The sequence below is a fragment of the Asparagus officinalis genome, chromosome 7, assembly GCF_001876935.1.
Source record: "Asparagus officinalis chromosome 7, Aspof.V1, whole genome shotgun sequence".
In the NCBI taxonomy this organism is placed as follows: Eukaryota; Viridiplantae; Streptophyta; class Magnoliopsida; order Asparagales; family Asparagaceae; genus Asparagus; species Asparagus officinalis.
The window spans coordinates 23,880,019-23,894,724 of NC_033800.1; the positions used below are offsets into that span (position 1 = coordinate 23,880,019).

Sequence of the window (14,706 nt, forward strand, 5' to 3'; positions counted from 1 at the left end):
GCCACATCGAAGAAAAGCACTATAATGAAAGATGTCAAAATTCAAATGAGAATAAATAGAATTCAGAAACCATTTAGCCAATTTGAGAGGAGGAGTTTCATAAGTTCAAAAGTATTTCTGTTTTTCAAAAAAATTCTATGTTTGCACTCTAAATAGGATAAATTTTAGAAATCCTCGAACATTTGCATGATTGGAAGAAAATCCTCCTGAGCTTTTAAAGTCACCTTTTACCTCCCTCATTTTCAGTTGCTAGTCAAATATCATCGGTTTTTTAATTCAATCATCAACTCTCAATATAGTTATCACATTTTCTTTGTAGGTAATTCTCTCTGGTTTACTCTTCTAATAAGATTACTTCGATGGATATCCTGATTTCTTATTGCATGTTATCTCTGGCCCATGACCTTTTTTGCCACTAGAACTTCAAGAGCTATTAATCCATGACTGAGCTTCACGAGAAATAACGAAGGAGATTATTGCTTACCTTTTCATCACCAAAATTCGACCAGAATCGCGCCATGGCCTTCGCGTAAGGATCCTTTGGCAAAATTGGATTATCTTTCCATGTCTCATCAATGTATTCAAGGATTACAAATGATTCACAAATTGGTTTTTCATTGTGAACAAGCACTGGAACTTTCTTATGAAGTGGATTATACTTGAGGAGCAATGAGCTCTTGTTGCCTAGATCTTCTTCGATGTACTCGTAGTCAATACCCTTCATTTGCATTGCCCATTTGACTCTGATAACAAATGGACTCATTAACGTCCCTAAGAGCTTCACTTCTTTTGCCATTGTTGCTCCTGAAATATTTCTGCCAGAAGTCACTTTTTATAACACAGCTTGTGCTACTGTTGCATTTTTTTCGGCCTTTTTTTTCCCTTTATCATTTATTTTCTAGTGTTGAAACTCCCACCCCTTTTGTCATTTTCTCCTTTGGGCTTTGCTTATCTATGTCAAATGTATTCAGTGACAACATCTATGAAGTTTTTCTCAGATATTGTCAAACATATTGGTGCCTTCTTGTACGATTTGTTTGTAAACTAAGTTGTCTTTTTTGAGACCGTGTATTTGAGTTATACTATGCTTTTTTGCTTCTTTTTGGCTGCCAATTCAGTTCACTCTATTTTATTTCTAAATCATCAAGTGCATACCAAATAAATGAGACAGTATAAACGTTAGAACTATCATATTGATGCCGCGTAACATCTCAGAGAGTGATGAGTTTATTTACCATAACATCGGTATATGTTTGTGCAACACTGCCATTAAACTGACATCATATAGTTTTGATTCTGTTATAATCTGCAGGCATACTTTTTCAAGATTGGAGTTATGAGCTCGGGTTCTACGCATGCTCAACTTGCAGCAACTTTAAACGTAATTAGGAGCCAAATTAGCCCAACATTTTACTATTTCTAATTCTCAATCTATTTCCATTGCGCACTACTTTCTGACAGATAAACCCACAATATGATTTATGCCAGAAAAATGGGTGTACGCTGATATGCAATTAATTTATGGGATTGGTGAGCTCTTAGACGGTCAATCCACTCATTTACTGCAAGATTTTAGTGAATACATGAGAGTGGAAACGCACACAAGTCAGACCCTGCACCAAAAATTTTTAGGTGAATTGCTGTTACACTTTCTTTCCTATAGCCCAATTGTGGATAGACCCCCTTGTAATTCTATTATTGCTAATAAACCCCGGTGTGAAACTTTTTTGACTCTTCATACTCAGAAAAAGAGAACATTGCCTATGACATATAGACTCTTGGAGGGTTAAAGTGTCAAAATATTTTCACTCAAGGGGTCTGTCTGCAACGATAGAATTGCAGCAATAGAACTATAGGAGGTCTATCTGCAATTGGGTTGTAGTACAGGGTCATTACGCAATTAACCCAAACATTTTTGACGCTTCATGTCGATGATTCTTAAGAAATTATTCATCAATTGAGTTGCAGTTCCCCGAATAATTTCTGCGGGGAAAGAACTTATTATGCATTTCTAACATGACTGATATTCAACAGACAGGAGCACGATTCAGTCATTTATCCGCAGCTAACTGAATCTGGCGATAATTTCTGAAGAATTCGACAGTTTTCCCATGAGGTGGAAGGTTCTCTTTGATCACCGACATCTGGAGAAAGTTGTCGATCCATGACACGAAGTTCGGGAATTTCTGAGAGTCCACAACTTTGAAGCAAGCAACCTCTTCTGCTACCCCGAGCCAAAATGCAAGCCAACCAAGAGCCAAGTCCAAGTATCCTATCTTCTCTCCTCCAAAGAACTTTTTTCCTTTTAGTTCTGCATCAACTCTCCCTATGACTTCTTCCAGAGTTTCAATGGCTTTTGCTTGTTCTTCTCCTTCAGTGAAGAATACCGCCTTGGTTGCAGCTCGACACTGTTAAGATAAGGACGCAAAGATGTCAACTTCTACTGTACTCGGATATCAATGCCATTTGAGCATGTGCAACGTAACTATCTACTATGACTTCATATGGCATCCTCCATCGTTAAATTCTACCGAAGTTTATGAATAGGCATAACTACACACACCTTAGACATATCTACCGATATTTGGGTACACAATCACTTCCTGGGACTTAAAGATAAGTTTGATTGTACATCTTTTTGACTCAGAGAAATATCCTACCGATAATTCTAGTGAAGCAATTTGATGTCCGGCTCGGGCTTGCATCACATAACCAATCAACAAAAGAACTTCCACATACGTTAGGTATTATATATTGATCGAAAAAGTTGAATGTGATCGGCACAAAGATTATATATAGGTGGTAATAATTAAGGGGGAAAAAAATTATTAGTTCTACGTACTACTTCAAATGACTAACAAAAACACGCCGATAATTGTTAACTTTTACACAGATCATATGCTGTTTTAAGTTCATTAAGACACGTGGAACGCATGCTAGTCCTTTTATGCCAGTCATTTCATAAGTTGGTCCTAGTCTGTTGGTGATAATGCCTGAAAGCAACAGTGAAAACTTTAGTGGGAGTATGAGGCTCAAAGCTTTTGACCAGAGCTAGTTGATGCTCGCCAGCCTGAATCTGTGGATCTCAGGATAGAAATGAGATAAAGTTTCCCCAGAGCAATGCGTGGCTTATATTACATCACCATCTGAGTACTAATATCCTAGGACTGATTTTTTTAGGACTGAAAAATAAAGCAATTGTTGTTAGAACTCAATGTCTTTCTTTTTCAAGAAAATGGTTTGCATATTAGATTCCCCTTTAATCATGTGAGATTCTGAAGATGTTTTGGAGTTTTCCCAATCTTTCCGTTATCAATATATCAGCTTTTAGGCATGTCTAATGGGTAAAGTGATTATAGATCCTCTCCATGGGCCGGCACAATTAAAAGTGCGCATATACTACAAACAATGACAGAACTTTTACACTAATTTTTTTTTGGGTGAGCTACATGAATTGTATTCTTTAATTACATTGTGTTTAGGACCATTATCTTCATTATGATTAGGTACGTGCATAATGGTAATTAACTAATAATCAAGTATTCTATTGCTTTTTCAAATAGATTCCTACCAGTGAAAAAAATAAAGAAATTAAGCTTCTACGGCATTATGTCTCTCTTTTTCAAGGAAAACTTGCACATTGTATACCACCTTTTTTTTTCAATATTCTATCTACTTTTTTCTCCTTCCACAATTTTTTTTGTTCATATCTATACTAGCTTTGAAGCATCTAGCCTAGGTCAAATAACCACATATTATCTTTTTTTTTTGTGTGTGTGTGGAAATAGATCGTACATCATCTTAATCAGGCATAATTACGAGGGCGCATGACAGTAACTAATAGTCCAGTAGTTGACTCTCAAATAAATAAATGCCTCTTTTTCAATATTCCGATGATGATTTTTCCGTAAAATTTCAACTACAATTGGGAACTTTATGCCAACTTTCAAGCACCTTTCATTGCTCATGTATGCGTAAATGATAACTGAAAATACAATGATACTATTTGAAAGAAAAAAACATGATACAAATTGCAATGCCTTACATAGTATTGTCTAATGCAAGATGTTCGAGGCTTAAAAGGTTCAATAATTTGGTGATGATTAGTGAGTTTCATATCTACTCTTGACATGTTAGTGTGTCATTGGAGCTTAACTATACGTCCAGAAAAGATCTACAAGAATAAACTTATCTACCAATAATTCTCAATTTAAATCACGCATCAAGGAGATAAATACATGTTGGCAACTATATATAAGTAAACAAAGTTAAACATAGTGAGGATAAAAATCATCAACGTTAAGATTAATCATGACCTTATCCTCCGCAAAAACAGCCCAAGACCTTGCCGTAGCTCTTTCGTAAGGATCCTCAGGCAAGATCTTCTTCTCCTTCCAAACCTCATCAATATACTCAATAATAACCAAAGATTCAACCACGGGTCTGCCGTCATGGACCAACACGGGAACTTGCTTGTTAACCGGATTGTATTCAAGAAGACAGCGGCTCTTGTTCGAGAGATCTTCTTCAACGTACTCATACTCAACCCCCTTCATCTTCAACGCCCATTCAACCCTTCGGACCGCAGGACTAGCCCACATACCATAGAGCTTCACTTGGCTCGAGATTGCCATTGTTTTTGCTATGTACTTAATTGGTGAATGTATTTGGAGCTAAGGAGAGTTATATGAAACGGCGTGTCACGTTTTGTTACTAAACGAGGAGGCATATATAGGGGCGGGGAGGGAGGGGGGGGTGTGTATGATGATGCCCTTGTAAATGACGAAATGTTTTTTTTTGGACGGATATGAATTTGGATATCCTTCTATGGGAGGAGATAATTCAAGTGTACATTAATGTGGAGCGATGTGATCACTTCTTTTGGAGGAGAAGGATGTTTTTGTCTTGGTGTAGGTATGGGTGTAGACTGTAGTGGAGAATGATGGTTGCGGTACTAGGGTTCTGATAATTGGAGGTTGAGGATATGAATCAAGAAAACTTGGAAAGCATTGGGTGAGTGAGATCAAGATGTATTTAGTATATATGGTGCATTTCTATGGTGTGGGGGGGAGGAGAGACAATGTATCTATGTTAATAGGCTCCAAATATTTCTATGTCAAATATTGTCGCTGCCAGACTGTCGCTACCGACACGTTCTTGTTGGTTATGCACAATTTTTATGAGATGAAACATGAAGTAAACCATGATATCAATTTAAAAAAAAAAAGAAAAAAGACATGCGTTAAGGTTTGTCGTCTGATGAATCCAAATGGGTGCATTCTAGTGCAAGTCTCCCCCCAGTTCATTTCCAACAAAACGGAAAACTAACACCCAAATGTGTTCATCTTAACTAACAAAGGAGATAACGCTAGCTGCTGCTGCTGATCGAATGCTGGTTTCTTCAAAATTTCTAGCGAGGGAGCGAGAAAGAGATTAAGCATTTGGGAATGCACAAGAGGAAGAGACTGGTTTGCCGATTCAATTACGCGCTCAATTAGATCCAGTTAGGGAGTTGCCTGTAGGGGTGTGCGCTAATTAATCTGTTCAAATTGATTAAACCCACCGAACCCATCGAATTTTAATGGTTCGATTTGTTTTTAGAATATGGTTCGGTCAGGCCGGTTTGAAAAAAAAATTTAAACCGAATTAATCGAACTGACCAGACTAATTTCGGTCCATTCAGTGTGGTTCCGGTTGTAGACTGGTTAGGTCCAGTTTTGCCAAAATTTGTCAAAACCAACTGACCTTACTGTTTGCTCATCCACCCCTAGTTACCTAACAAACTTAAAGGGGTTGAGTAATATTTCTGAAGTTAAGTGGGGTTAATGTTGAAACAAAGTTGGGATTTTGTGAAGTCTACCCTTCTTTGGATAAACATCTTTTGGTTATATTTAATTGTAGTTAGTCAACTTTTTATTGCTAGCTCAAACAACTTAAATAGATTTGGAGGTGCAAATTAGAAATATAAGGGTTTAGATGCTAAATATAAAGTAAGAAAGAATTTAGGGTTTAATATGAAACCTTAATAGGTATGAGGATGTTATTTAAAACAACTTAATAGATTTGAGGGTGTAAATTAGACACATGAAGATTGAGGGCCTAATATAAATTTAAGAAAGAATTAAGCGTCCACTTTGAGAAAATTGTATACCTCACACCCAAAAACCACATGCATAGAAAAACTTTAGGAGTTCTCTTTTGAGAAGTAGCTTTGTAAGATGTATTAAAAAAAATTAAAAAAAAGTAATTTGTTAGTGAAACTTTTAATTTGACAATGCCGACTACAAGTTTTGAGTTCCAAAAGCTTCTCTAATCTCAGCCGAAATGAATCGGCCCACTACACTCAGCCGAAATGAAGAAAACGACAAAACATCCTGATCCTCCAAAAGCGAAAGAAGACGATGAATGAGATACACTAAAATATATATTCTAGGAAGAAATTTTCGAAATAGCCATAAACTAAACTTTTATTTTAAAAACCGACCCACTCCAGCTTTTATTCCAAAAATCGACACAGTTTCTGGTCACATTAGCATCGTGGCCAGAAACTGGGTCGATTTAAAAAAAATCAGCTTTCTAATTAGTCGGGGTTGCCAACTTCGACTAATCAGGACCGTCCCAACGCCACTTGCGTGGTTAGGGGACCTAAACAAGTCGGGGTTGTTAGCCCCGATTGGTTTTGTCAAGGTTCCCAACCCCGATCGTTTGGCAGAGCCCACTTGGGTAGCATTGCCCTGCACAAAATGGTCGGGGTTGGGAACCCCGACCATTTAGCAGATCGTAGGGAAGCCCTAGTCAAAATGGTTGATGTTTCCAACCCCGACCATTTGGCAGAGACTCCCCAACCCTAAAACGGGGAAACGACTAAGTAACTAGATGAAGCTGGAGGACACACGAGCAAGTCGTGCACATGATGAAGCCGGGGGCTCACAACAATCTCAAGCCGGATGTTCACAACAGGTTCAAGTCGACGAAGATGTCATGCGCTCACAAGTTCACACACAACCGGACGTTGAGATCATCCAAGCTCATGTTGAAGGCAAATAGGAAAGGGGGAGAGGAAGATGAGGCATAGCGAGAGGGAGAGGGTGAGTAAGAGGAAAGGGAGTTCTATATATTTACTAAATTTCAATATACTTCATATGATATTTATGTTTGAAATGCTATGATGTTTATGTTTGAAATGCTACTGTGACTTGATTATGGTTGGATTTTTAGTAAGTGAATTAAATGCTATGTTTTTGTTAGAGATTGGCTATAGATGTAATAATTATCTAAAGATATGTGTTTGAAATTGATTATGGATTGATATATATGTAGCAAGAGAGTTTGTGTTAAACTTGATAATTTTAGTCGAGAATTGATATATGTTAGTAGGAGATGAGATTTTTCAGCAATTGTGGGCTGGAGAGTCTTTGCCAAATGGTCGGGGTTAGGAACCCCGACCATTTTGTGCTGGGAAATGCCACCCAAGTGGGCTCTGCCAAACAGTCGGGATTGGGAACGCCGACAAAATTTGTCGAAGTTCGTAACCCCGATTTGTTTAGGTCCCCTACCCACACAAGTGGCGTTGGGGAGGTCCTAATTAGTCAAGGTTTTCAACCCCGACTAATTAAGAAGCTAATTTTTTTGATCGACCTAGTTTCTGGCCACGATGCTGACGTGACCAGAAACTGGGTCAATTTTTGAAATAAACACCGGAGTGGGTCGGTCTTTAAAATAAAGTTTGGTTTGGGGCTATTTTAACAATTTCTTCTATTCTAAAGTGTCCACAAAAAACATCAATTCCATGGCCAGTGCTCAGATCGCATCCCTTCAAAATCTCAATTCCTTGGTGGATACTGGCCAAAACAGATACCTGAAAGATTTTAACGCATTATCTCCATTTAGAACTTATCTGAACAGGTATCTAACCACAAATTATCTCCTATAGTCACCAATATTTTCGTGTTGATCAAGATTCACTCATCCCTCCATCAATATGGCGTGCTCCTACCAAGTGAAGCTCTATGGAATGTGGGCAAAGCCCAGCAGCGGTTCGTTCGTCGCATAGAACGGGCATTGAAGATGAAGGGCATCGAGTACGAGTACATTGAAGAAGTTCTCTCTGACAAGAGCTCTTCCCTTCTTGAAAACAATCCAATCAACAAACAGGCTCCAGCGCTTGTACACAACGGAAAGGCTGTGGTCGAATCGCTGGTGATACTTTAATTAATATATTGATGAAGTGCGGAAGGAACGGCCGATTTGGCCTGAGGATTCACACGAGCGAGCCATTGCACGCTTTTGTTGAAGACAAGGTGACTAGAACTCATGTTAATAAATTTAGTTTCTTTTCTTTTCCTTTTTTTTTTTTGATAAATTACAAGGAACTCCTTCATGATACTCTACTTTCCAAGAAACACCCTCATCTAAAACATTCGAAAAAGGAGGACTCACATCTATGACCATTTACGAAATCGTTAGTTTTGTAAGAGAGTTTGGTTCTTCAGACGGTAAAAAAGTCTGTATGGAAAAATATAGACTAAACATGAAAAAGATTATTTTTATTTTATCCAAGAAGTTATCTTTTCTTTATTTTCTTCTTTTCAACTCCCAAAATATATTGATTCTGCAATGGAAATGTTCGTCCAAGCGTCTACAGAAATGTTTGAAGAACAAAACTCCATTATAAAATTAATTGTCTCGTCAATGGTCATAGATGAGGGGATATTTTTTTGAAACTTTACCCCCCCCACCACCACCCTCGAAGACACTCCTATCCTGCCATTAACCTTGTATATACATTGCAGTGTCGAGCTGCATCAAGGGTGGCATTCTTTGCAGAAGGACAAAAGTGGGCCAAAGCCATTGGACCGTTAGAGGAGCTGATAGGGACGCTTGACAAGGAGCTCTAAGGCAAGAGATTCTTTGGAGGAGAAAATATCTGATACTTAGACTTGGTAGCAGGTAGGATGGCATTTTGGTTGGGAGTGGCAGAAGAAGTTGCATGCCTTAAGGCAGTGAATCCGAAGAAATTTACCAGATTTTCTGCAACTATACAAAATTTTCTCCAGGTTCCAGTGATCAAGCAGAATCATCCACCTCGTGATAAGACGATTGAATTCTCCCACAGATATCGCAGGCTTCAGTTAGCTGCATCCAATAACAAATTGTCAAACTTATGTTCTAGCAATATGAGGAATCAGAGCATGTATCCGAGTGATGTTATCATCTATAAGAGGCATTTGCTATGCTAGTAATCATATTAAGCTATTATCTCCAACACAGACTGAATATTTTATAAGTTTTAGCAAAAGAACATGAAACATTAATTTAAGTATGATTATTTCTATGATCAGTTACGTACTTCAGCACAATAATCTTAGTGGGGTGGGGAGGGGTTACAAGAAGTATAGATGTTAGTATTCAAAAGATTCAACTTTTCAAGCAGACAAGTAATCTGATAAAGGGGACTTCAAGATAGCATTGACTTCCCTATCTCGAGTTACCTAAGAGTGGCATTCAGAATCCTAGGAACCCACTAGTCATATTGGAAGTAAATCTCAAGGCAAAATCACTGTCTCAGACCTGGAAATGCCCAAATGTCTGATTTACATGAATCTGTTTTTATTCCAACACGATAATACATGGGAACTAATCAAATCTTCAGAGATAACTAGCTTATTTATCTCAATTATATTTGCCAAAAGGTCATATATGTCTATTGCCATTTTCATCACTTCATTTAAAGAAACTGCACAATCAAATCAGCATCAATTATCAAGAGCAATACACAACAAGGTGTTTGCAACATGAGATTTCAATTCAATTTTTACACCTTGCTTTCAATTAGGAAAAGAAACTGTGGCAAAGGAATACCTGCACCTTTGTCCGTTGTTCTTCTTGCTTCCCTTTACATTTTCTGCCTCATTAAATTTGAAATGTCACCAGTAATCTCCACAGCTGCAGGATCCATCCTTGAACAGATGAAAGCGGTTGGCATCTCTAACCAACAGTTCCCTTTGAACAATCTTTGAAATATATTTCGTTGCTGTGTGACAATCCCCACAGACACGAAGATTCTTCATTATCTGCAGTGGTGTGCCTGGCTTTGTATTTAGTAACCCAAAAGCTATTGCCAACCTCTCACTATGTGTACAAAGCATATATCTTTTATCATCCTCCTCTACATCCTGCAGTACAAATTTCTTGTTTAGTATATATCCTTCCTTAGCCATTAAATTGTCAAGTTTTTCTAATAACTGATGCATTTCAGAACTCTGCTCCACTAATTGATCCCCGGTCCCAAAAACATAGACTTTGTTTCTAATTTCTATCCAGCTATATCCTGGATCCTTCTTCAATTTCTTGTCTTTAATAACTTTTCTCACGTTACCAACCATATTCCATTTCCCCATAGATGCATACACATTTGATACCAAAACATAATAGCCGGGATTTTCCCAATTCAGTGTCATAATTTTCTCAGCAATTCGCTCAGCCATCTGGGTTTCACCAGAAACTCGACAAGAACTTAGCAGAGCTCCCCATATACTTGCATCTGCTTCTATTGGCATTGACAAAATGAAATTTTCAGCTTCAACTAACTGTCCATGTCTAGAAAGAAGATCAACCATGCAAGCATAGTGTTCAATTCTTGGAACTATCTTATAGTCTTCTTCCATCCTCTTAAAGTATAATTTCCCTTCTTCGAGTAAACCACCGTGGCTACATGCATACATTAGAGCTACAAATACAATATGATCTGGTATAATGCCGGTTTCCTCCATGCTTCTGAAAGCTCTCAAGGCCTTTTCACCTTGGCCATACATACCATAGGCTGATATTAAAGCAGTCCAAGTCACTACGTCCTTGATGTCCATTGTCTCAAAGACCCTCTCTGCATAATTTAAAATGCCACATTTCGAATACATTTCGATTAAAGCATTCCCAATGGGTACATCATGCTCTAAACCAACTTTCAGAATGCACCCATGAACCTCTCTACCTTGTCTTTTTGATGCTAAGAAGGAACATGCAGGCAAGATGCTTAGCATGGTTGCCTCGTCCATTTTATTTCCTTTAAGCTTCATTTCAGTCAATAACTTAAAACCTTGTTTATAGTTCCCATTCTGAACACATCCCGAAATGATGCTTGTCCAACTTACAGAGTCATGGACTTCCATCTCATCAAATACTTTTAGTGCATCTTCTAATAAATCACATTTTGAGTACATACCAACTAGAGCATTACTCACGAACAGATTTGCTTTTAACCCTCTTTTGATAGCATCACTATGTAGTCCCTGCCCTTGACTTGAATCTAGTAACTGCGAGCAAACAGAAATGAGTGCTGTAACTGTGACTGAATCAAGCTGATCACCTGACTCTTTCATGGACTTAAAAAGTCGAACTCCCTCATTGAAATTTTTCCTGCTCACATAACCATTAATTAGGGAATTCCATGACACTGAGTCTCTAACTACCATCCTATCAAAGACTTCACGTGACATGTCCAACTTTCCGCACTTTGAATACATTAGTATTAGCATATTATATGCAGCAGTATCCCATTCATACTGATTTCTTAACATAAAACCATGAATAGACCTTCCAATTCTTAAATCCTCCCTCTCATAGCAAACACGAAGAACAATGGTGATTAACACAAGATCTGGTTTTGAACCTATTGCCATCTTTCGAATGAGCTCAAGTGCCCTATCAACAGAACCAACTTGAAAGTAACCATCAATCATAATATTCCAGGAAACCAAATCCCTCACCACTTTTGTGTCAAAAACCCTATATGCGTCATCTAAATTCCCGAACCTACAGTACATTGCAATTATACCATTGCTCACCAGTTTATCCTTCTCAATACCAATCTTATTCGCAATACCATGAACAATTTTCCCCTCTACAACATCCCCAAGCCCTCCAATAGCCGGCATAACACTCTCCACAGTGAAACAATCCGGAACATCCCCAGCTACCCTTAACTCACGGTAAGTCTCCAAAGCCTCCTCCCACTCACCATTCGCACTATACCCAGAGATCAAGCTATTCCAAGAAACCAAATCTCTCACAGGCATTCCATCAAACACCTCACGGGCCTCAATCAATGACCCAAGCCGAGTATACATATTAATCAAAGAATTGGAAATATACAAATCGGGCCCAAAACCCATTTCCCGAACATCCCGATGAACCTTCCGACCAAATTCGATTGCGCCCAACCCGGCGCAAGCGCTGAGAACCGGCGGGAAGGTGAATGCATCCGGGGCCAATCTCATCCCCCCCATTTCATCATACTTATCTAAAGCTTCCTCGAACAAGAAATTCTGCGTGCAGGATCTTATTAGAGTGTTCCACAAGAAGACATTGTGCTTCGAAGTCGGAGTTGAGAGAAATACCGAGAAAAAGGCGGCGGAGTTGCCGAGCTCTGAGTACTTGGTGATGAGCTTGGCGGTGAAGAAAGCAGAGCGAGCGAGGCCGGAGGTGAGGAGGAGGGAGTGGATGGGGGCTAGGGTTTTGGGGTTTTTTATTGAGAGGAGGGTTCTAGAGAGGGATGAGGAGAGACTAAAGAGGGTTTGGGTCGAAATTTTTTGATGTTCTGGGGGGATCGGAGAAGAAAGGAGAGATTTTGGGTGGCCCATTGGAGGGAAGGGAGATGGGATTACGCGGTTCTAGGGTTTGAGGAATCCAGGACTTGGGATTGGAGAATTTGAAGGAGGGCATGGATATTTTTGGCGCGTAGACGAAGCTGCAAGCCAGTGGGAGCATGCGATGACACAAGCCACAAGGGGTGTTTGTCACAGCAGCCCACTTAGCACTTAAAGACCTTATAGTCTACCCTACTTTGCAATTAAATACCCTCACTTGTTTTTAACATTTGCGCTTTATTACCTTCTGTTACCCCATCATTGGGATATTACCTTGGATATTCTCATGCGTAATTCACATGTTAATTTAGAGCTTTTAAGATTTACAGTTTACTGAATTTACTTTCAAATCTACCAACATCACTAGCTATTTTAACCGTATCTCGACAGAATTAAGAAGTTCTAAGATTAGTATTTGAGCGCTTCTCCTTCAACAAACATTACAGATGAAAAAAGTTCTTAAATTAGCATGTATTAGTTACATGAGAATTTTTGGTAGAATATTTTGACATTTGCATAATGAAAGGTGTCAATGTGTAGAAAGTTCAAGGTATACAAAAGTTCTTATTAATAGGTAAGGATATCTAAGTGCAAACTAGGGCAAACTATTAAGTATTTAAGTGCTAATTTCTTTTAAATTTTGCAGAAAAAAATCATGCACAAAAAACATAAATGCCTTTTTAAAATTTTTTAATACATATTACAAAGATACTTCTTAAAAAAGAACTCTCATAGTTTCTCTACGCATGTGATTTTTGGGTGTGAGCTATATAATTTTGTCATATCGGACACTAAATTCTTTCTTAATTTATATTAGGCTGTCAATCTTCATATTTTTAATTTTCACCTTCAAATCTATTAAGTTTTTTTAAATAACATCATCCTCAACCCCTTTAAGGCTTCATATTAGACCCTAAATTCTTTCTTACTTTATATTTACCATCCAAACCGTTATATTTCTAATAGGCATGTTCAAATCTATTTAAGTTATTTGAACTAACAATAGAAAGTTGACTAACTAGAGCTAAATTTAACCAAAAGATGTTTATCAAGAGAAGGGTAAATTTCACAAAACCCCACTTTTGTTTCAACATCAACCCCCTTTACTTCAGAAATAGAACTTAACACTTTTTAAGTTTGTCAGGCAACTAGAGGTGGATGAGCAAACGGTCAGGTCGGTTGGTTTTGACAAAGTTTGGCAAAACTGAACCTAACCATTCTACAAGCGGGGACTAAGCTAAATGGACCGATATTAGTTTGGTCAGTTTGATTAATTCGGTTTGAAATTTTCTAAAACCGACCTGACTGAACCACATTTTAAAAACAGATCGAACCATTAAAATACGATGGGTTCGGTGAGTTCAATCAGTTTGAACCAATTAGCCCGCACCCGTACAAGTAACTCCCTAACTGGATCTAACTGAGCACGTAATTGAGTCATCAAGCCAGTCTCTTTCTCTTGCGCCTCGTTTGGTACGTGAGAATCGATGGAAATGAGAATGGAATAGACTAAGTAATGGAATAGAAATTTAATGTGAGAATGAAATACTTATTTCCATTCTCACGTTTGGGTGCAATTTATAAAATGAAGTTGGAATGAACGTACTTTAAAATTTTATATTTTATTGATTCCACTTAAGTGAGAATACCCATTCCCTATCATTTATTGGGGGTGTTAGTCAATTAGGACATTTTCATGCAAAATGGGATAATTGTTAAAGTGGAATAATATTTCGCTAGTGGGATATTTTAGTGGGATAACTAGGAACAATTTTGTGAAGCAGGATATTTTGATAAAATAACGTGGGATAAATTTTTATAATCATGAAGTATATATTTATGCATTTTGAAGATATAAATACTATTTATGTATTTTAAACTTACTATTATTAATTAATAATTGTTTACAAGAATGTTATGATGATGGTTTAATAATGGTGATAACCATAATAGGAAATAAGTAAAGAAAAAAAAAATAAAAAATAACAAAATAAATACGAGTTCTAGTTTTTTCCACATAGTTCCAAGCTAAAACTTGGAATAATTTGAGAGACTAGAACTC

The 14,706-nt window shown here is 37.8% G+C and overlaps 3 protein-coding genes across 4 annotated transcripts in view; all 3 read right to left on the reverse strand.

Moving 5' to 3' along the window:
- Positions 1–805, reverse strand: part of LOC109846829 (probable glutathione S-transferase) — a 1,101-nt gene extending 296 nt beyond the window's left edge. Inside the window, exon 1 of the mRNA XM_020416071.1 lies at positions 466–805. Coding sequence (XP_020271660.1) covers positions 466–796 — 331 coding nt within the window. The 5' untranslated portion in view covers positions 797–805. The remainder of the gene's footprint in view (positions 1–465) is intronic.
- LOC109849655 (glutathione transferase GST 23-like) lies at positions 1,868–4,682 on the reverse strand. Its single transcript, XM_020419515.1, has 2 exons — positions 4,317–4,682; positions 1,868–2,408 (listed from the first exon to the last, which is right to left on the reverse strand). The coding sequence occupies exons 1-2, from the start codon at positions 4,632–4,634 to the stop codon at positions 2,052–2,054; spliced, it is 675 nt and encodes a 224-aa protein (XP_020275104.1). The 5' UTR covers positions 4,635–4,682; the 3' UTR covers positions 1,868–2,051.
- Positions 9,051–12,767, reverse strand: LOC109848813 (pentatricopeptide repeat-containing protein At3g03580). 2 transcript variants are annotated; one of them, XM_020418494.1, is made up of 2 exons: positions 9,868–12,767; positions 9,051–9,135 (listed from the first exon to the last, which is right to left on the reverse strand). In XM_020418494.1, the coding sequence occupies exon 1, from the start codon at positions 12,636–12,638 to the stop codon at positions 9,927–9,929; it is 2,712 nt and encodes a 903-aa protein (XP_020274083.1). In that variant the 5' UTR covers positions 12,639–12,767; the 3' UTR covers positions 9,051–9,135; positions 9,868–9,926. The 2 variants fall into 2 exon arrangements, with proteins under 2 accessions (XP_020274083.1, XP_020274082.1); XM_020418493.1 differs by having other exon boundaries at positions 9,862–12,767.